Source organism: Micropterus dolomieu, linkage group LG09 (genome assembly GCF_021292245.1).
Source record: "Micropterus dolomieu isolate WLL.071019.BEF.003 ecotype Adirondacks linkage group LG09, ASM2129224v1, whole genome shotgun sequence".
Taxonomy (NCBI): Eukaryota; Metazoa; Chordata; class Actinopteri; order Centrarchiformes; family Centrarchidae; genus Micropterus; species Micropterus dolomieu.
The window spans coordinates 22723271-22747336 of NC_060158.1; the positions used below are offsets into that span (position 1 = coordinate 22723271).

Here is a 24066-nt window from a genome sequence, read left to right on the forward strand (position 1 = left end):
GGGGGGGGGGGGGGGGGGGGGGGGGGGGGGGGGGGGGGGGGGGGTGCAAGCGAGACGAGTCAGCTGGTTGGAAAGTGCAGGTTGAGATCAGCGCATGTGTGTGCGTGTTTGTGTTGGATGTGTGCGAGTGTGAGTGTGCGTTTACGTGTGTGTACGTGTACAAGGAGAGCACGTCGGGGGAACAAGGTGAAGACAATAGACCAGCGGGCAGAGTTTTTGGGGGGAAGCAGTTTGTGTAGAGATCCAGACGAGGACAGTCGAAGCGCGCCGGGTGCTGCTCCGTCGTGCGCCCTGGACACGATACTTGAGCTGCGTCCTGCACTTTGATTACCGTAAGCACTTAGGTTATTTGTTTGGAAAACTCCCTATGGAACGCATTTGGTTTAACTCTGTGTCAAACATGCTTCCTATAGAAGCGTATTGCTCATGCACATGGATGCAGAGGAGGGTAGACGCTTTTCAGCTTACTTTACCAGCGCCTTTATTGGCAGAAATAAGACTTTACTGACATTAGTAGGCTAGCTGTTACATGAGATAGAAAGTAACTGTACTTATCTTAAAGTGTGTTAATCTACTGTAGGTGGTATAGTTAATGGAGAAACTGGCATTTAAATGATCCAGAGCGTGCCTCTCTGGAAGAAAATATGTTGTTATCATTATGAACATCATCAGCTGGAGCACAAATGTAGTTTCTAAAACTACATCACTGCATGGTGATTTAAAACATGAACACTCCTCCTCAACACACCAGTCAGTCTAGATGCCCCATCAGTGTCAATAAGCCACTGCAGCGACTGTTTCACTGTAGCTGTACTTTGGTTTCTTCCTCTAATTGCTACTTTGTAGGGGAGTTATCAGAATCCACAGCACATACAGGAACGGCTGCATCCAGGAGGATAAGCTGGCTGTGTGTGTGTGCGCGCGCGTGTGTGATGATCTGTCATAAAGCTCCGTTAGCTTTGACATAATGTGGGGTAATCTCTGCATGCTGCTAAACTTCCTTCTTCCTTTTTTCCTTCCTGTTCTATTTGGATCTGTAACATTAAGACCTTTAAGAGGCCCTGAATGGCATTTTGTCTTTAATGAGATATACATGAAAATACAGCCATGATCACTTGATCATGAAAACCTGCTGCTAAAATGTACTCAATGTCAGCATCTGAATTAGGAAAGATGTTTGAGTGTGACCTGCTACATCCACACACACAGACTCATGTGTGGCATTATTAAGTTGCTCCAAGCCCCATTTAATTCTCTAGATCTCCCCGTATAAGCAGTAAAGCTGAATTACTCCCTTTCTCTGCAGGAGGAACCACAAATGTCAGCAAATGTCAAGCAGTTGAAACTTTGGCTTTGCTTTCAGGCCTATTAGCCACACATACAAACCGCCCCGCTTGCCCTTTTGGCCAGCAGTTTGATTGGTGTGAACACACACATAAGCCTATGCAAGAACGTGTGAGATTTAAAACCGTTCATGTAAAATGAAATTGTTTTTAAAAAGTGTGCAATTACCAGCAGTGGAAAGGCTGTCTTTTTGATGTGTGTGCGACTGTGCACTCAGATTCTCAGTCAGCAGAGCGACCTAAAGATAGCAGAGCCCCAGTGGAAACAGTAATTAGTGGGGTGAAAAGAGAGGGAGAAGAGAGGAGGAGGAGGAGGAGGAGGAGAGAGATATATTGTTTGAACCATCTGATATCTGTTATATAATGACCTGTACAATGGAGACATGCTGGGAGAGAAAGTGAAGAGAACCCAGCAGAGTCAAAGAGTGAGAGGAGCTATTTAGTGAGAGAGATGCAGAGGTGTGTGTGTGTAGATTCTGTTTGCCAAACCTTTGTAGGAAGCAGTATCGGTTGCAGCACTTCCCTGAAATTTGTATGTGGGCTGCAGAAATATCCAACTTAACAAGTAATTTCTTGCTTTGTGGAGCATTCATATTTTTCTTGAATTGACAGAAAAGCCCAGTTTATGAGCAGGAAATCTCCAAAATGTTATTGCAGCTTTCCATGAAATTGGGTGGGCATATAGGAGTTGTTAAAGGGAACAGTGGATTAGATTTTGATGGTGATCTGGGATTTCCACCAACAGGCGAGGATAGGCATTTCTAGCCAAAACAATAAAACAAATGGAGATAGAAATCTGATTCCAAAACGACATTATGCAGGCCCAAGGAACCCATTTATCCTCATATTTAAGTGGTTGGAATGAATTTTGGGGTGTAACATCAAGTTGGATCATTTTTTAAAGACTCTTGAAGACATCTTGCATAAAAATCTCCCTCTTTACATCAATGCAGCAAAATAAATGGTTTCAGTAGTTTTTATGTTCAAAGCAACATCCTGTAAGACTCAGTGCTGAACAGCTTGAAATGGAAATGTATTGCAGTGTGTGTATCCTCTTTAAAAACACACATAGGCACAACTTCCCCCTGCTTACTCACAGCAGATAATGCTGCACAATGCAGTGGAAACAGCCGACTCCTATTTCAAGTTCCTTCAGAAAGGCTTTCCCCCTCTTCCCCCCTTTTGCCTTCCACATCAGTCTGCAGGTGGTGAGTGGTCATGTGTTGCTAGCTTGGAGAGGGTTTCTTATTTAGTCTTAAGCCCCAGGCTTTGTTTGGGAACTGACTTGTGTGTATGCGTGTGTGTGTGTGGTACACAATGGCTATGTTTACAATGGATTTGGTGTGCACATGTTCATCCATGCATGCACATTCATTTGCACATGCAGGCTTTGTTTTCTCTTAAGCAGAGAGAGGGGTGTAGGGTTTTTGTCTTTAGGCACACCAAATAGATACCGGTTTTACAAAGTTGTTGCATGTTGTTTTAGCACTCACCTGGGATGGTAAGTCAATTTTGTTAATTCACTCACTTTGTGAGGCACCGCTCTTTTCTCTTTTTTTCCTCATTCAGTTCATTTTGTGCTTTTAGTGATGGGTGGTTTCTTTCCTGTTTGTCATTCAGTCTGTATTCTGTGTCCTTCCTTTATGTGCAGGGTGCTGGTGAGACCAGAGGCTACTGACGAAACACCATGGCCTTAGCGGGATGCCCCGACTACTTCTTACATCACTCAAACTACCAGGTAAATATTTTCTGTGTAGCATGTATGCTTTCTTGTCAGTGGTGGATAGAAGCACATAATCAAGAACATGTTACAGTAATTTTACACTAAAGTTTTCATGAAACAGAAAAGCTAATGCAGGACATTTAACTTTTAACTTGGATCCTTTTTCATCAGTTGCTTTTCCAATATTGTAAATTATTAAAGTGTGCGAGCGGGACTCAGTAATGACCAATATTATTAAGACAAAATTGACATGAAACTCGGTTGTGGGGCAAAGTTTGCTGATTTCCTGTGTAATTAGAAAGCTAAGTTTGGCTTAGTCGATAGCTAACCGCCCGTGTACTTGCTACATTGACCTCCGATCTCATGATGTAGCCTTTTTCCCACATCTCAACAATGCAGTTGGTGAGTAAAATAATATAATATATAGAAACAATGGCAATGTCTAAAAAAATAAGAACTAGGTTGTGGAACAATTTGAAAAAACCCTGACATATTATCAACTTATAAAGTTGTAATGGTGAACGTGTTTACAAATATATAAATATGTATTCACACATAGCTAAATTAGCATTTCTTTGGAAGTTTTTTATTTAGTTTCTTGGCCACCAGAGGAGTCCAATATTCTCTCTCCTTTAGCCCTGTTGTGTCTGTGGTGCTAAATGCTCGCCTGTGTTTACAAGCTAGACAGCAATTTTCGTCATTTGGTGCTGGACTGGCGAAGAGGCAAAAACGCTTTAAAGAGTTGAGGGGAACTACAGAGTTGCATTGTTCATATTACACCTCTGTGTGTATCAACATGTGTGGCTCTGTGAGTCTACTTGCTTTACAGTGACAACAACTCTCAGCCTAATTAGGTGAAATATGGGGTCTCTGCAACACAACAGACCCAATTCCACTGTCCAACTCCTGCAGAATGAGCCCTTTGTTTCTCAGCTCAGATTTTCTCCTCTCCAACCCTCCAGTAACCTAAAGAATTTGGCCGAAGAGCATCATGGAGGTCTATAAATAGAGTGCTAAACAAACAACAATAACAAGCTGTAGGCTTTGTTGTGTGACAGGCCTGAAAGCAAAGGATTAATGGTATGACGTCTTACTTGGACCGATGGGACGATGGAGGTGACGTAGCCTCAGCTGTTTTATTCCTCTTAGTGGAGGTACAAAAATGCGGCTCTCTGCTAACCCATACCGTGGGACTGCTGAGCCCCTGTTGAGTTGACGTGAAGTTGGATTGGTTCACGTTAGCTTCCAGAAAAGGGGTTTTGCACCAGTAAGACTGCAGTGAATAGTGAATTGAATCCCCATAGAAAACAACATTCCTCCACCCTGCATCGAGCGGAGAAAATACAGAGTTTGATAGTTAGAGGGAGAGAAGTGGGTTACAACATTGCTGTGTGTGTATGTGTGTTTGTGTGTGTGTGTTATGTAAAGCTTGCCAGTTGACGTGACACAGCATGGCACATAGACACCTCATGGAGTCTTTCTGTAGGCAGTGACTGTAGGTTTAGTGTGTATAGATAAAGCGCAAATGAGCCCTTTTCTGCATAATTACATAACGCTATACATAATGGCGGGCATGTTTGGGGAATCTGGGCAGCATTCCAGGCCTTTTTCCTAAGTGTGTGTGTGTGTGCACATCTGTCTGTCTTAGTGAGAACTTTGGATCTGTGCCAGAGATGTCTCAGAGAAAGCAGGCAGCAACTCTTGCTTTCTTTGCCCTTCCGTCTGCTTATGTATCTGTGTGTATTTATTAGTGTGCAGACACGTGAACTGCAGAGCATAAGAAACCACAGTCCGCGTACTCAAAGCTCAGCTGAGTTATGACTTTAACCGGTCAGAAGAACATAATGAATGAAGCATTTAACAGATCTACTCCCTCAAACGTCAGTATTTGTCCTGACAGTCCTGAACATGGACAACAGTTCTTTCTTTCTTTATGTTCCGTAAGGTCTGAGGTCAGCAGCTGTATGCTACACAGTTTACACGGCAGCAATGGGCATGCTCAGTCTTGTACTTGTGCTTTCGAGGAGGTGTAGCGAAGAGAAAGTATGTTGAAATGCCTGGATGTTAATGTTGTGAGCTATGGAGTGAAAGTTTGCTCATGTTGAAGAGCTGTCAAGAGTAGTCATACCTGTCCATGGACAAGAAAAACCCAAGTAACTGATTGAAGCTCCAGGCGTAAGATTTTCTGTAAATGCTCTGCTGACTAGCAAGAACTCTGACATTAGAACAAAAAAAATTATCTTTAAAAAATATTAACTCACTCAAACCCAAGAAAACTATAGGACATGGCTCTTGCTGATACTCTGTTTTTGAAGCAGATGCATTGTGGAAATCACCACGACTCTAGGACAGAGAATCTAAGCTGTCGCGAATCTAATCTAAGCAACATCGACACAACATCATTCAAAGCCAGCACCCTTTAACAAGATCTCTTCGCACTCCCCCCAACAACCTCTTTACAATGTTCATTAAACTGTAAATGTTTTCTAAAGATGTCATTTGAAAGGGACTGTTCAAAGGTGGTTTTAGCACAGACCGTAGTTAATTCACCAGAATATTCCATCCTAATGGTATGTTTAATAAGGATCTCTGCCAAACATATAAAAGCACCCCATTTGTCTCCCAGTAGTGTTGGGTTTGGGTGATCTCACATGGAAACTGAAGTTTTGTTAACCATCATATAAATCAGTTTGTCCCCTACCTATAATTCTATGTCAAAAGCAATACTCAGAATCTTGTGTCATGTAGAACTTTTAGCCATGCTAGCGGGATTGCTCTATCGATATTGGTTGGTAGGGCCACCACTTTGTAAGCTTTGTAGCTTATAAGTTTTTTTTTTCTTTTTAAACTGCTTCTTTTTTGATACAGATCAGAAAAATGGCACCTAGTTTTGAACTTTTTTCTCTTTTGAAAGGCTTGAAGACCCTTATCTTTACAACAATGGAAGATGTATTATTGATATCAAGAATGTTGATTTATACAGTATCTCACAAAAGTGAGTACAACCCTCACATTTTTGTAAATATTTGATTATATCTTTTCATGTGACCACATTGAAAAATGACACTTTGCTACAATTTACAGTAGTGAGTGCACAGCTTGTACAACAGTGTAAATTTGCTGTCCCCTCAAAATAACACATCACACAGCCATTAATGTCTTAAACCACTGGAAACAAAATTGAGTATGCCCTAGGGCTGGACAATAAAGTTACAATAATTATCGCAATAAAAACATTTTCAATAAAAATATAACAAATGTTCAATAAATATTCAATAAATGTTTGATTTTATTCACTTGAATCATACACTAATTAGGAATTAATTTTTTTTTATTAAGATTTTTATTTTTTTGAGGAAAAAGGCTTTTACTTAATTTTACTCACGCATATTTGTTGACACAAATTTTATCATAATTGTTCTACCTCAGATTTGTGAAGTGATCCACTGTTTGGCCTCAAGTGTTGACTATAAAGAAGAGTTTAAAACCACAATAACCATCAGTTTTCTTCAACTTTCACTCAGGAGCAAAAATCAGTCTTTAAACTTGAAAGAAATAAAGATTTGATATTTATCATGATAATTATCGACAAGATATGAAGATATGATATATAAAAGATATGATATATACAAGATATTTTTATCGTGATAACATTTTTGCACAGATCATCTAGCCCTAGAACACCCCTAAGTGAAAATGGCCAAATTGGGTCCAAAGTGTCAATATATGTATTATTATATATGTATTTTGTGGCCACCATTATTTTCCAGCACTGCCTTAAACCTCTTGGGCATGGAGTTCACCAGAGCTTCACAGGTTGCCACTGGAGTCCTCTTCCACTCCTCCATTAGAACATCACAGAGCTCATTGATGTTAGAGACCTTGTGCTCCTCCACCTTCCGTTTAAGGATGCCCCACAGATGCTCAATAGGGTTTAGGTCTGGAGACATGCTTAGCCAGTCCATCACCTTTACCCTCAGCTTCTTTAGCAAGGCAGTGGTCGTCTTAGAGGTGTGTTTGGGGTCGTCAGAATCCTGCCCTGCGGCCCAGTCTCCAAAGGGAAGGGGATCATGCTCTGCTTCAGTATGTCACAGTACATGTTGGCATTCATGGGTCCCTCAGTGAACTGTAGCTCTCCAGTGCCAGCAGAACGTAGCCCCAGACCATGACACTCCCACCACCATGCTTGACTGTAGGAAAGACACACTTGTCTTTGTGCTCCTCACCTGGTTGCCGCCACACACGCTTGACACCATCTGAACCAAATAAGTTTATCTTGGTCTCATCAGACCACAGGACATGGTTCCAGTAACCAATGACCTAAATCTGCTCGTCTTCAGCAAACTGTTTGCGGGCAATGCTGGGAGCACTCATAATTTCCCAAAGACAACCTCTGGATATGACGCTGAGCAAGTGCACTCAACTTCTTTGGTCGACCATGGCGAGGCTGGTTCTGAGTTGAACCTGTCCTGTTGAACCGCTGTATGGTCTTGGCCACCGTGCTGCAGCTCAGTTTCAGAGTCTTGGCAATGTTCTTGTATCTTAGGTCATCTTTATGTAGAGCAATAGGGATGGGGATCGTTAATTTTTATTGATATTGATACCCCTATTGAGACTGCTTAACAATCTGATTCTTTATCGATACCACTATCAATACTTTACTATTATTTAGTGATGGTTATTTGGTAAGACCAGACCCAACGGGCATGCGGTTGGCCTGCACGGTATGAGGAAAATATTCAATGTGCGATAACATTGTTATATATTGAGATGACATATCACTTGCAATTAAATAAACATATTGAAGTGTACATATTAACTGCCTGGTTGTTTTTTAATTTAAATTTTAAATACAGCTAAATGTTGTTTCTAGAGCAGCAGCAACATTAAAGTTTACATCAGCAAAGTAACTCAATAACATCACAAGTAGTGAGTGACGTTTAGAAAGAATAACATCAGTATGTATCAGTCCCTCCTCCTCTCTCGCTGGCTGCAGGTAACTTTACCAGGTCGAAGGAGGACGGGTGAGGGGCCCACAGTAGCATCCATTGCTCGTTGAGAAGAGTATAAGTACAATATGTGCTTTCATGTCATAGTCTCCAAAAGTTTCCAATAACACGAGAAAAAGTTGCTAGACTTGTCACTGGTTGCTTTTTGAAAAGAGAGGGATCTGAAAACTCGTCAGGAGTAGCGGCTGGTTTGAGTTTTTAAGACTACAGACCAGTCTGTGCTACAGACACAGCTTTCTATCTAGCTTGTTTGTAACATTTGGCTAATGCCAAGTTAGCTTTAGCTGTGCTTGTATAAAACATACAGGATGAGATACTGAGGACAGAGCAGTTTAAAATGAACCCTTTCTACATGTTTAACATTACCTTACAGACAGATGTATTGATAAAGTATTGTCTTTTTACTTGCAAAGGTTTTATTGCACGTACTTACAGTAACGAGCGTAGCTGTCATCAACTAACGTTACAGTAGTTTGAAGCTAACTTAACCCTCACCGTAACGTTATTCCACCGCGACGGCGCAGCCTCTCACTCTGCTGCCGCTGTGTGTGTGTGTGTGTGTGTGTGTGTGTGTGTGTGTGTGTGTAGGAGCCGACAGAGAGCAGGCAGAGACTGCAGCCTGATGATTTTCTTATCCATTGCGTTTCAAATTAAATCACATTTGATGCTCGAGACATAACGTTACATCATAGCCCGCAAGTCTCGTAGCAGTATCAATAAGCTCGAACCTTATTGATTTTTGGGTTTTGAGAAATTTTGGAACCGGGTCTCGATCCCCATCAATATAGAGCAACAATTCTTTTTTTCAGATCCTCAGAGTTTTTTGCCATGAGGTGCCATGTTGAACTTCCAGTGACCAGTATGAGTGTGAGAGCGCTAACACCAAATTTAACACACCTGCTCCCCATTCACACCTGAGACCTTGTAACACTAACAAGTCCCATGACATCCGGAAGGGAAATTGGCTAATTGGGCCCAAATTTGGAAATTTCTCACTTAGGGGTGTACTCACTTTAGTTGCCAGCAGTTTAGACATTAATGGCTGTCTGATGTGTTATTTTGAGGGGACAACAAATTTACACTGTTATACAAGCTGAACACTCACTACTTTACATTGTGGCAAAGTGTCATTTCTTCAGCGTTGTCACATGAAATGATATAATCAATATTTACACAAATGTGAGGGGTGTACTCACTTTTGTGAGACATTGTAACTATTGGCTCTACTTAGTAGAGTTATTTTTATTCTCAGGTTGTGTGTCTCTTGATATAAACTAACAACGTAAGAGACTGGTAAGGGCTATTCTCGCAGTTCAAACTGCAATAGCTAAGGGAGATGGATGTTTCGATTACACGCTGAATGATAAATATCCCTTCAGCACTGTGGAAGTATCAATGTCTAAAGTCAAGTAAACTGTCTTTCTTGCAAATTTGACTGCATAGGTTTCAAGGAGTGTAACATCAGTAGGCCATATGCTGTAGGTGGGTGATTTCAACGTATTCACCAGGGAAACATATATTGAATATTTGACCCAGGGGAAAACATGGCTGAGAACGTAAAATCCTTTGAAAGGTGTCCTTAATGTGTCACATTTAATAGCATATTGAGCTGGGAACATATACGCTCTCCCTAGTTGACTATTGAGGTATCATCAGTGCACTCTCTTCAGTCTATAGAGTCAGAGACAGTGCATTATTGGGAGTTCACAGTGAGGTTTTTATGGGGATTGTAGCTGTTAAAGCTGACTCTCTTACTGCACGAGTGTTGCTGAGGGAAGGGGATTTTCCCTGGGTTTACTTGTAGCTATATAACACTGATATCTGTTACTAGAACTAGGACACTGTCCTGCCTCCAACTTCACACACGGTGTACAGTTTTACACTTTTATGTCCAGGTAAAGGCAACCCAAACCAGTGCTGATGGTGCTGAAAGAAGAATGACAGACACACAGGTCGTAATGTTTAAGAAAAACAAAAGTTAACCGTTTAAACTCTTGATTTTGTCCTTAAGTTACTTCAAATTTGAATACGCATACATATCCCCTACCAGCACAGCTAAAGCTCACTAATTAAAATGTTAAATCTCATTTGTTTAATTGTACAAAAACCGAAGTTTAAATATGTCAATTAGCCGTTTTAAGGGGGTTTATGTGCCGGCTTATTTCTTAGCTCTGAGCAGTTGCCACACAACCAGTGAAGACTCCAGAAAGTTACTGCTCGTCAGCCAAGAAATAATTTTTAAATACGTGTTTTACATTACGGGACAGATTAAACAAATGAGAGTATAAATAACTGGCTGCTGGCTGTGGCCTTATGTTTAATGGACAGGTATGAGAGTGGACTTTGATCTTCTCATCTAAGACTGTGTCAACTTATGAACATTAGCAGAACAACAGAAGGAGCTTTAATGCTCAGTCTATGTCTCCACAGGATGTGCTTAGGCACAGTATTGAGTATAGGTTGTCTGTCTTGTGCCAGCGCTAAGACCCACTACATAATCAGAATATTCAGACGTTTTTGTGTGTTTAAAGGCCAAGTAAAATGCGAGCCATCACTCGGCCTGTGTAGACCGGTGATTTGTTCAAAATAGAAGCGTATCTGTTCCATCAGGCAGTGCATAAGACAGAAAACACAGCCCAAATGCCTCCTGGGTAGACACCATGTAACTCTCTGCCAGAAAGCAAATACATATATTTCCTATTGGATTTAAAATGATATTTTCTAGGTCATGCAACATCAGTCTGTAAAGATGCACCTAGCAGTGGATGCGAGTAATGAGAGAGTTTAGTTGTCTCTCTAGCTAGTCAGTTCTAGCTGAAGCCTGCAGACTTTCTCTGTCAGCCCGCAGGCCCTGCAGCCAAGTTGCCTTCCTTGGAAAGCTTTTGGCTGCTGTTTCTCAGAGCTATAAATCTTACTCTCGGCATTTATGGATGTTTTCGAAGCACCGAGGGGAGCTGCGAGTGTGCATGCATGCGCGTGCATACATGCACAACAGGACCCCTGGCCATGAGCGGTTCCTAGAAGCAATGCTTCCGCGTTCTTCTTTTTCCTGGAAAAGGGAAGATTGAAAATTTGTTTGGCTTTTTTCCCCTCCCTTTCTCCTCTGCAGCCTTGTTGCCTCGAGGCTGCTTCAGATTAGACAATGTGTGAGGAACTTGGCAGCGTGTGCGACTGTGCGTGCATCTCCAGACGTGTGAGATTGTATAAGTGTGCCTGAGCTGTTATGTTGTTGCTCTAAAAATGATTGATCTGTTTTTTTTAAACGCACAAATCAGTACCTGATGCGAGTTTTTGCATGTGAGAGTTTGGAGAAAGAGAGACAGAGAGAGAGAGCCAAAGAGCAGTGGGTCATAAAGTCACAGGGTCAGAGTGTCTCTGAACTTGAGCCTTGATGTTCCTCGAGAGAAGAGGCATGAACCCAACGTTTGTCTCACCCTCTGAACTCTGTGATAAGACGTTGTCTAATCCTTCACTGACATATCTGAAATCTTAAACCCACTGCATGGTTTGCGCTGCATGGTCTTCACCTTTTTAAAAGAAATCTTTCTCTTTTCTTTTTTTGACAGGAAAACATGGACCACACGTCCTCTCGCAGGCCTGAGGAGCTGATTGTTCCAGGCTTTCAGCGCTCTGCCACTCAAAATTTGCCACATCACCATGGTAACTCTCCTCTCCTCATGTCAGATATATTCACAAAAATTACCATCGTTATTCACCAATCTCTTAATCTAATCTTTATGTTGTTGTGTTTAAGATTGTTGACACAGTTCTCTCCATATTTCACACAATTCCTTCTTTCAGAGGTTTCCTTATGTGATCTCTCCACAGCCAAAACGTGTTCACTTCCTGTCTTCCTAGAACCCCCCCCCCCACCACCACCACAACCACCACACCCTTTCCTTCTTTATCTTCTGCTCTCCAGATGGAGGTTAAAGAAGTGTTAAAGTGCCCCCCTTCATTGTCTTTTAGTACTGCTCAGCACTTTTCTGCACACACACACACACACACACGCACACACACACGCACACACACACACATACGTGTGTTAGCCTGCTCCTAATAAATTCCCAGAAATCTCTTCAGCCATCGTGGAAAATCTTGGGAATCCTTTTGGAAAGCGACCAACTTGAGGAGAGGCTGTAAATCCTCCCTCCTGTACCTCTTTTTTCTCCCTTGGGTTGGTGGTTTAGTGGATTGTCTGCTCTGCTGATCTGTGGTGGTCATGCTCGTGTGAGGGTAGTAAATATGGCTTCACATGAATAGGGTGAGTGGATGCGGTGTTTATATAGGCCTGTAGGTCAGTTTATAGAGGGGAGTTTATAGTAAGTAGGCCATAGGTCTGTGGGACAGGGAGTAGAGACAGTAGAAGGTATGCATGTTCACGGTTCATACTCAAATACAGGCTGTGATACGATGGACGATCTCAGAGTGATTAGAGGATTTTCTGAAGTCATAAATTGTCTGTTCATTTCAATTCCACTTTGTAGTAATTCTTTATGATGAGTCAGGTTCAGGCAAATAAAGGAAAGGAAATTACAAGCTTTTATCATAAATAACTCGGACTCCTCCTTTCGAATCTTCGACTATTCAGGGTACCCCCTACTAACAGCATAGGAATAGCTCAGGCAGTGTTGCCAACTTAGTGACTTTGTCACTATATTTAGCGAGTTTTCAGACCCCTCTCTTTTCAAAAAGCAACCAGTGGCAAGTCTAGCAACTTTTTCTTGTGTTATTGGAAACCTTTGGAGACTATGACATGAAAGCACATATTGTACTTATACTCTTCTCAACGAGCAATGGATGCTACTGTGGGCCCCTCACCCGTCCTGTAGCACTCACTGGTGGCCCAGTCCTCACGCAGAGTAGGAGATGTTCACCCCTCCATGTCCAGAGACTGCAAATAATTCGTGCATGCGCAAATATCTTTGGAAGTACATTGTTCTGGTGTTTTTTTTTTTGCTCACCTTTTGTCTCTCCCACAACGTTATTCCTCTCTCCTACAGCGTCCATCACAATTACATGCATATGGTCAATTATGCAAATTAGGTCATGATGTTAGTTAGAGACTTCTAGTGACTTTTAGGACAGCCAATAGCTACTTTCCTTACTGAGGAGTTGGCAACACTGAGCTCTGGTTATTACTTTAAAGTGATCAATAAACAGCAGACACCAGTTATAGAAAATAAGAAGTAGACTATATGTGAATAAATAAATGAATGATATGACTTCAGAGAAACCGCAAGAGTCAATCCAAGGAAGGTTAAATTTAAGTCCAGTTGCTCTTGATTTTAACCTTCTTTGGATAACTATGACCTGGATGACTGAGAACCTTCACAGACATCAAGAGTCAAATGCACACCGCCAGTGTTGCACTACGGACAAACATCACCTCCATGCTGTATATCTAGATCATGCCTGGCTCAGGTTACATGCCCTTCATTTCTGCTATGCCTGTCTTTTTGATGATCTGATGATGCACGTCTCAATACACACCACAGTGTTGACTGCAAAGGTCAGCCAATAATCTGTACCTGATTTAATGATTATTATGAAGCCTCTTATTTGTTTTGTGTGCTCTCAAGAGTTTTCCTGCATCACTACTGCAGCACTACTCATTGACTTTACCATCCCACATTTACATGTTATGTGTGGTGATTGAAATCTGAGACTTTGCTAGTTTCACTTTATTAGGAAAGTGAGCGCATACTACACTGCACAATGTGAATAAACTGACAACAAAAAATATCATCGCAGTACAGGATTTGTTGCGGCTGATACACTGGATGCATTAAAGGTATCCAATATAATATCCATAATTATATTCAGGTATAAAGACCTTGCAGAATGAACCGTTTATGGTTTTATTAGAATGAGCCATTTCCATCCGTACTGCCTGCTGGATCCCTATCTGCTCATGCGGAGAAGTTGTCCTGTCAGTCAAAGAAAGTTTCCACAAATGTGCCTGTTCATAATTACTAGTTGGTTGTTGTCTGTTCTCATCTCAGGGCGTCAAATACAGACGCTTTCAGAAAGGCTGACAAAGTGTTATTTGATGCAAAAGGTACGCTTCAGTGTCTGTATGAGACGCCCCCGGGCGCGTCAGTATGAGACGTCCAGTCTAGACCGGAAGCGAGAGTATTAGCAAGCTTGTACTAGCTCATACTCATAGCTCAGTTTTTGAGATGTTTTTTGCTTCGGTATGTTAGTCCAGATGAGCCAACCCTCCTAAGATGTAACAAAATTTATGATAACAGTACAGTAAAATAATGTATTACCATAGACTGTATTATGTGTATTACAGGAGTAGGCCAAATAATCTAGCACTTCATTTATTGATGTTGCTGTTGTTTGATGAACAGTTAACAATAATATTCACATTACCATTTGTTTTTACTGAATAATTCAGTAAAATATAATGTTTTAATATATCTGTCTAAGAAACCCCATTTCTTGACTGGCTACTCTTTTGTCCTGTGTCTGTCACTGTAGCTATCTTACGCGCTTGGATAGGGGAGTGGGGGTCATTGAGTGAGGATTTTTTTTGCAATTCATTCCAATTCGCAACCCTCACCACTAGATGTCACTGAAACTTACCCACTTAACGTTTAAACTATATCTTTACTTTGCGCTAAATGGTACTTTGCGCTAAATGCTAACTTGCTAGCATGCTCACAACGACCGTGTTAAAGCTGGGAACGGTGACATTGGAGAAACTAGCTGCTAAATTGAACTGTGACCCCACCGGCCTTTAGGCATCCCTCCAAAGCCACTTCCCCGAAACACATTTTCATGCTCAGTGAGTGCACAAATAGAGTGCCCGCAGGTAGACATGCTGTGCTTATTACAGTCCTGCCACAGCCACAAATACTGATTGCAGAGATTGATTGCTGTCGAGATGTAAAGGAAACAAATAACAAATAAAACAAAAATGCTTCTTAAATAAACTGCCTTCACCAGATTTAACAAGCTAATATTGAGCCGAATATAATGTACACCAAGTTCACAATCTTAGTTTAACATGTTAGCAAGCTAACATTTGGTAATTAGCTCTAAACCATAGACTGTATATAAAAAATGGACATGGTGATCATGACGTCACCATGTAGATATTTTCCAACCAGCGGCACCGGACGTGACCATATTTGGACGAGACGATGAAGCTAACGGCCGTGTGTGGAGCTAGCTAGCTTGCTTAGCTAGGTGCATCTGTAATTCACATTAACTGTCATTTTAACCAGGATGATAATATTGTCTAGCGAGCAACAGTCTTAAAACTAAATGTACTCACCAGGGAAAGTGAACAGCCAACTCCTAATAAGCTTTTTCAATGGCACTGGTTAAATTTACACTGTGCCGTGGGTACAAGTCACTCTAACCTGATTTACAGGTAGCCATTGTAACGACTTGTCAATCATAGATAATCCCACCCTGAAGCATACTCTGCTTTATGGTCTATTTTCCTCTAAATGGGAACATAATTTACTAAATGAACATCATGTTGTATTAGAGAAGACCTGAAACTAGCAAGTGAGACCATAAACACATTAGGAAAGTGTTTACTGAGGTAATAAATGCGGTGAGAAGTAGGGTAATTTTACCATTATTTCTGATGGAACCGGATTTCTGTTTTGCAACCAGAAGAGTCACCCCCTGCTGGCCATTCGATAGAATGCAGGTTTAAGGGACATTCTCCTCAGCAGTCGATATTGACTACCACCTCTATACAGCATGCTAGCCTGGAAAACCCAGGTGTTTTCTAACATTAACTTAGCTCTCCTTATTAGCATGAGGGAGAGAGAAAGAGAGGAACGGGTGAGTGACAGAGAGAGACGGACGAGCAAGAGAATGTGCTGCGCGAATGCGCTACGGTGCTCTGCAATCAAACACAATTTTAAATAGGCCTAGTAAAAGAAATCGAAAATCAATATGTGGCGGTCAGCGTTAATATTATGGTGGGCCACCACAAATAAATGAACGTATGGGAAACACTGAGCCCAGGATCTGAAAAGTGAAACTTATTGCTCCCATGGCAGTCACCAATGTGTAATAAGCATTTTTCCACAGAAGACATTTTGACATGAAGAAAAGCACGTGTTAATACCACAACACTGATGGATGGATTTAATTTATCTGTCTCGGTTCATTTGGCTCTCGGAGCCGTTACTGTTGTCACTAACACCTGTGCTTTTGCTACTATGACAAGTCAAAATGTCAGATGTGAAAAAAGGCCTACGTATATTGCAGCTTTACATAATAACCCCCTCTGACTGTCCTCATGTGTTCTCTCGTGTGTTTTTTTCCAACTGTCTGTGTGTATCCCCTCTTTGTCCCCACCAACCCATGTCCTTTCCTTTTTGTATGCAAATATGTGTCATGCATAACTCTTTGTGATCTGCTGTTTTTGGTACAGCGGCTTCTTTTCTGCTTGGTAGGCCCAGTGTGCGTGTTCTCCTGTGTGTGTCTGCGTGCAGTACAGTGTGCTTTTTCTTTTAATTCTCCTGTGTAATTACATACACATGCTCATCAGCACTGCATAGCGTACATGGTGTCCTAGGTTCTTCTTCGTGTGTGTGTGTGTGTGTGTGTGTGTGTGTGCGCGCGCGCGTTCGTTTTGGTGCATGCTCTGTCCTGATCATTTGGCCACCATATGCCATGAACAGGCTGGTGAACCTTCCCAGAGTGCTGTAATTTCTTCTTACAGGAATGTCAGGAATTCTGTGTGGTGTTGGGGCGGGACGCACATAGGACCAAAGGGCTTCGGAGACATATGTACACACACACACACACACACACACACACACACACACACACACACACACGCGTACTAGAGACATACCGCACTTGTGAGGACATTTAGCGGACCTACTAAGTCTTGCGCTTATTCTGCTGTTTACCTAAAACTGGCTTCATTAGAGATTTTTGTCCCACTAGTACACTTTTCCTCCACTAGCCAACAGTGCACATTAGCTTGGAAGACACATTTCTGTTCACCTGGAACAATTAAATAATGAATGAAGTTCAACTCCATTTATGTCTGAAGAACAATTGATTTTGCAGTATTAAGTACTGTAAAAAATCTATAAAGTCTGGTCCAACAAAACAGGAGTGAATGAACAGCAGGTCAGTAAAGCACTTAAGTTAACTCACACTAGGCCTTCCAAATCCTGGACTGACTTCAGTTAATAAATAACAGATCAGTTTAAAAGACACTGACTGGCAACTGCTGTGTTGACTGCCCAGCAAGAGCAGCTCTAGAGACTTTGGTTTGCTTGGTTGTTCAGCCTGTGGGTGACTTGTTCGTTCCAACTTCCAGTGCTTGATGGACATCTCAGCCCCTTGAATGACAGGTTTCACATAATCTGACCAATGGCAAGCTAGTGAGTGTACTACACAGCCATTGGAAGAAATCCAACCCAAAGTGAAATCCAACATGAGGAGGAGAGAAACTTCAAAACAAGGCTGTGCTCTCTTTCGCTCTCTTTCTTTGCATTCATGTTCGATAGTTCAGGACCACGATGTGCTTCTGGCAATATTTTCACTGTTAACTGTAAAATTACAACTCATTAAAGGTGATAATGAGGATGTTGCGGCTTTGTCTCAGTATATACAGTAGGAATGGGACAAAAGGTCAAAATGCTGAGCTCTGGTTTTAAAGTATTGCGAGGTCAAGCAAGATGTCTGATCATCCTTAATGTGTTCCTTTAACAATCAAATGTGACTAATCGGCTTTATTTACTCCGTCTGTCTTAAATTGCAGAAATACAAATGCAAGACAAGACACATCACTAGGAATGTAGACATTTCCAAAACTAGACATCATAGTTTGTGTCTTGTTTTACTTTTATTAAGCCTTTAATATCCGCTGTGAAGAGAAAACATGAATAGCTTTTATAGTTCTATTCATCACTAATCTTGGCTGCTACAGTTAAACTAGACTGATACATGTTTAATCTCATTTGCAGAGAGAGTGTTACAACTAGTGTCTGTGAAGAATGATTTTTAATGACTATCAGCTGATTGTAGATGGTTTTAAAATGATCTCTTAAACACTGATACCCACTGAGGCAACACCTAGTGGATGATTGCTATCCTTTCACTGTCACTGTCATTCACTTCTCCCTCTCTCCCATCCCACCGTCCACGTGCTTCCACAGATGATGATGTGGACCTGGAGCAGCTGGTGAATGACATGAACTCCTCCATGGAGAGTGTTTACTCTACGCAGACAGACACGGCGCTGCTCCTGAACAATGGCCACGTGCACGCTCCACACCACCACCACATGCACCCTGCCTACCCGGGACACGGTCAGGCCCACCGTCGTCACACCCCGCCCCTGCACCCTTCCTCCCCATCCAGGGAGAGGCTGCGGCACTCTCAGCCCATGCACATCCAGACTGTCAGGTAGTCACACATAACATGCCCCCTGCATTGATTTCACTGTTTTATATTCAGATAAAGACAGCTAGAATCAGGGTTCCTGCAAAAGTTAAAATCTGTATATTGCCTGAGGAAGAACACCTCTGTTTGTCTTTTGCTCTGTGTGTTTTTGTTGGTTTGCTTGCATTAGCACGCAAAATATAATTATGTTAGTAACTCATAATTTCAGCAATGGGCTGTGGTGCAGTGGTTAGCACTCAGCAAGTTCAAACCCCGGTTGCCCCGGCCTTTGCATGTTCTCCCCATGTCCACGTGGGTTCTCTCCAGGTGCTCCGGCTTCCTTCCACCATCCAAAGACATGCAGGCTAGGTTAATTGGTGTCTCCGAAATTGTCCTTAGACCGGAGTGTGAGTGGTTGACTGTCTATGTGTGGCCCTGCGATGGACTGGCGACCTGTCCAGGGTGTACCCCGCGTTTCGCCCAATGTAAGCTGGGATTGGCTCCAGCCCCCCGAGACCCTGTATGCAGGATAAGCGGTTGACGATGGATGGATAATTTCAACAATGTTAGAATGCACTGTTGGCTTTAAGTCATTACTTAAAAGAAATATTTGCTTGATCAAAGATAAAATGAACTTCTATACTTAAATAATGCTCACCATCATTCATATACAGTGTGGCCAGTTTTTCAGGACACAATTGTGTGTGTGTCTCCCTCTGCAGGTGCCTGCAGGAAGCTCAGCAGTTGCGCCCAGCCTCCATGCCGGCCATCCCCAACCCTTTCCCTGAGCTCTGCAGCCCAGCGGGCTCCCCGGTTCTCAGCCCCATACAGACCTCCGACAACCACGTGAGTACACCTATACCACCTCACCTGCGCTCATACACACTCACTGCATTGATACAAATGGCCGGAGGAGGCAGGTATGCTCAAGTGTTGGAAGGTTTCTTACTGAGTGGCTACCTTTCGGTGCTGGTGGGAAAAACAAATGTAAACAACTTTCTAGCCAATTCTAACTGTTAATTAAGTTAAATAATTACATGGACATGACATCACAGGTTGCAGCATTCTGTGTGAAAATAAATGCTAAGGGGTTGTTGTGGTATTATTAAAAAATGTTGTTAAATTTTGAAGTTGCTACTGGTCAAAACCAATATGGTTGGACTCCTTGTTGTATTTATTGTCCTTTACTTGACCAGTATCACAAGAGATGCAGAGTGTGTGCACGTGTGTGTGTTAGTGTGTGTGTGTGTGTGTGTGTGTGTGTTTTGAAACCAGCTGACTGGCCTGTTATGTTCAGGTCAGAGCAGCATGTGTTGACTTTGGCTGCGGACAGCCTTTCCTTCCATTACACAAAAGCTCACCCTGGGTTATCTGACTGCGTGCGTGCGTGCGTGCGTGCGTGTGTGTGTGTGTGTGTGTGTGTGTTGTGGAAGCATGATTATCAATCTCCTGTACACATGCAGAGTGACAGACATGTTTTGCCGTGGAAGGAGGTGAACCATGTCTCCAGGATGCTGCAGACAGAGTGCAGACTTCCGTAGCAGGGCTGGGAACGTCTGTAGTTCTCTCTGAACCTTCTGAATCCGTCTACTGGCTACGGCAAGACAGGCGCCCATTTCCGGTTCACACGCTTCAACACTGGCTCTCAGCGTCACTGTGTGTGTGTGTGTGTGTGTGTGTGTGTGTGTGTGTGTGTGTGAGTGAGTATGTGTCACAGCCTTGGCCTTCCTTCCCCCGGTAGAGCCTCCTCTCCCAGGAATGTTCCATCCCTCTCAAAGATGGTTTCAGGATGCCCACCCTGAACATTAAAAGTTATTTTAAATGCTCACTATTTCTTGCACTCTTATCCATACACACTCACACACACACGCACATGTAGCATTATTCAGTTCACACGCATACATACATGTGATAAGGCAAAGCATTAGTTTTGCATTTTGTTGACATCATCTCACAAGGTCTGGAATCAGAGCAAGTTTGCAGTTTGTACAAAGGATCTTTTGTGTGTGTGCTGACTAGTGCATCATGTGTCTTTGCCAGAATATTTAGTCCAGTTGAGTTAATTTAACTATTGTCTTGTGCATCTAAAGAGACAAATAATAACTCAATACTTGTTATAGAGAGGAAATACATTTACATGTATGATGATGGTAACTAAATACATCTAAGTACATCTAGACAGTTAAATGCGGTTCTGAGTGGGAATTTCATAAAGCTGTTTTGCATATGCTTTCACGGACTCATTCCTGCTTTAATTTTAATACAGATTATAGGTCAGAGGTGTGGCAACACTTTGCTTCTTCTTTACTGCTATTTTTTTTTTCATGGCATGTCACCAGGTTGGAGTTGGCAGGAAATTGTTCAAGACTGCTCAATGGCACAAAAACAGGAAGATGTTAGTATTATTCCAGCTCGAACAGCGATAAAGCTCGAGCTGGAAGGCGTAAAAGGCACATGGAAAAATCGCTGCCAGCATTCTATCATGTTTATCATCGTCAGCAAAAGAGAAAAACCTCTTGGCTGAAGAAGCCGAGGAGGTGGCTGGGAGACTGATAAATGTGTGACTGGAGGTGATGGGGATCATGGGAAATGAAAACCACCAGTTTGGAGACGCATCTCCACTGTAATTTGATTAGATCACAATCATTTATTAACATCACTGTGATACATTCATGCCTAAAAATGCTACAGGGTTTAACTTTAGATGCATGGTTCAAAGGACGGACTGAAATGTCAACAACTATTGGATGGATTGCCTTCAAAGTTTGTAAACACATTCATTGTTCCCAGATGATGTTTTTAATGACTTAGGTCATCGCCCGACTTTTCTTTTGAGTAAAATGTCTCAACTACTTGATTGATTTTGTATTAGAGACATTTTTCCCCTTCTAAAATTAAATTCTAATAATGTTATTGATCTCCTCATTCCACTCATCTATCTCATCTTTTATTTATGATCCGATACCTGCAAAACAAATGATATTCCATCAGACTCCTCTGTTCCTTGTGTTTAGTGCTAATTAGTGTAGTGCGTGCAAATTAGCATGACAGTGCATTAAATTAAGGTGGTGAAAATGGCAAACATACCTGCTCAGCATCAGCATTATAGCATTGCTATATCTGAGCATATTCGCATGGGGATGTTAGCATTTATCTCAAAGCACCATGCCTAACTCTCACTTTTTAAACAATGCTATGTTATGTTATGCTTGTTTAAAATGAGCCATGCCTAGTCTTCGGCTGAAACCTTCACTGATCATACATCTAAAGTTCAGCAAGACCAGTGGCAGACTGGCCAAGACGTGGCCTTTAACACCAGATGTTGGTGCGTCTGTCTGCATGCCATGTTGTGTAATGTCATATTTAAGAGCAAATAGAAGAGCTAGTGAAGGTTGGGAAGTTTTTGGAGTACCTGTATGCAGGTCCCTTTAGTTATGTCTGCAGTGCATGGAGGATGGCTTACACAACAATGCAGACGAGAATTTCAGACGTGCCGTGCGTTGGTCTACAGACATAGTTGCATTGTATTTGCATTGGCATGGTTTTATCATAGGATCTCTCTCCCTCCAGCTGTAGAGTTGGAATCTGAACATTCTTCACTAAGCTTCAGTCTTTCTCAAAGGGATACAAAGCTTATATTATGAGCCAGTAAAACTGTGGATATGCGTGACATGACAGGTTTATGGCCTGCATTGCCTTTGATAACATGAACAGGCTACCATGAACAGATAACATGATGCTGCCTCTCCATCAGATTTAAGAAACACGTTTGGGAGAATGCCAATCTCATGGTAAATCCTATTTAGCTCTTTACACTGGGTCTAGTAGCTGCTAATGCCAAAGCTAATTCTGTAGACTGACTGTTGTTAAGGCTGAACTCTCATAATAGCCTTTTCCCACGCTAGTTGTGGCAGTCTTGCACAATACAATTCAGCAATATTACCCCGGCTTTCACAAGGATTTGGCAGGTCCTGTCTGTCATCATTGGGCGAATGGGTTTACTTTGGCATCATGACTGCGGTTGTAACGCAACTCCTGCTTTTATTTGGGGCCAGAGACGCGGCATTACTAACATCAGGGATGGCGGGGGGCCCCAGTGGGTAAAGAGACCATCTCTCAAGCAAAGATCTCGGGTTCAAGCCCTTGTGTTGGCATGCATCCATCCACCCTGCTGAAGTAGCTTTGAGCAATACACTGAACCCCTTCCAGTTCTGGGCTCGCTGCTCTTTAAATGACCCTGACCTCTGACCTCCCTGTGGAAAAAAGGCAAGAAAAAAAAGTTCAGTGTGTCGTCTGATTACTGAAATATTTGGTGCTTGTGAAATTTTTATAAAAATGTAAACCAGATAATTGACAAAGAGGAGGCATAGTGCTGTCTACAGTCTGATCATGTGGGTGTTATAGCTGTGCTACTGGCTCTAGGGATGGCATTTAGTCATTTAGTGGTTTGAGAATGCTATACTTTACCATGTATTATGATTTTAATGGTGTCATTTATTGCTTGAAGAATATTTAAATAGCTAATCACAAATGTTGACCTATACCTAATACCTCCAAACAAATATTAGGTTTCTTTTTGTGATCTCTGGTTTGAGATATATGACTCAGAGCTTTAGTCTTCAATTTGTTTTTATGACACTAATTTTATTTATATATATATATATATATATATATATATATATATAAAATTAGTGTCATAAAAACAAATTGAAGACTAAAGCTCTGAGTCACACACTCTCTCTGTGTAGGACTCCTACCTCCCCCTCTGTCTGTGGTCAGCTGATGTACTTTTGCACGCAATGGTCTGCTGACCCACTGGCCAGATCAGGTGCATGTAAGTGTGTGTGTGTGTGTGTGTGTGTGTGTGTAAACATGGCAGTGAAAGCCTGTTCAACAGAGTAAGCTTATAATGACGTGGATATATAAACTCTATTTTTAGATGGACACTAGGTCACTGTAGTTTTTAATACAGACCAAGATGCTTTGTGTTAAATTGAATGTAAACACTTGTCTGGGTAGGTAGAAATTCAAGTCTGAGTAAATGTCTCAAGTGTGTCTGTGTGTGTTATAAAGATTTACAGGACTTTTAAGTTTCTGCCAAGAAGTAAATGTTTTACATGCTGTGGCCCGTGGCGATGTGATGATGTAACTTTGTAATTTCTCAGGGAACATGTGCTTCTATATACACACTCACTCACTCACTCACTCACTCACTCACTCACTCACTTGAATGTGTTGTCTGAGTAGTACATGTTGACAACTTGATGCTACATTCAGTTTTCCAATAAAAACCATAAATATGCAACCAGGTAATGATAAAAGCTGATTGTCTAAGGGATCTCAGAACTCGTTGTGAACTTTTGTTTTAGGTCATTTTCTCACAGTTTGGGAGCCAGAAATTCACATTGCCAGCGTCTGATTGCAACACTGATGAAATGATTCTCAAAATGAAGCTTAGTCAGTTTCTTGGGATTTTATCAAATCAGATCAATGATGTATGCTGTATATTCATTTTTCTGTGGATGTGACGGAGAGATTCGTGTTTCCTCAGACAAATTGGATGAAAGATGATGGGATGGATGTGGATGGGATCTTTGCATGAAAAAATAAA

At 41.8% G+C, this 24066-nt stretch overlaps 1 protein-coding gene across 2 annotated transcripts in view; it reads left to right on the forward strand.

Moving 5' to 3' along the window:
* Window positions 1–55: 55 nt before the first annotated feature.
* Window positions 56–24066, forward strand: part of LOC123976188 (growth factor receptor-bound protein 10-like) — a 46725-nt gene continuing 22714 nt past the window's right edge. The window contains exons 1-5 of one of the 2 annotated variants that reach the window (XM_046058114.1): window positions 56–332; window positions 2995–3081; window positions 11642–11735; window positions 18230–18479; window positions 19178–19301. In XM_046058114.1, coding sequence (XP_045914070.1) covers window positions 3031–3081; window positions 11642–11735; window positions 18230–18479; window positions 19178–19301 — 519 coding nt within the window. In that variant the 5' untranslated portion in view covers window positions 56–332; window positions 2995–3030. The remainder of the gene's footprint in view (window positions 333–2994; window positions 3082–11641; window positions 11736–18229; window positions 18480–19177; window positions 19302–24066) is intronic. The other variant, XM_046058112.1, reaches the window with a different exon arrangement.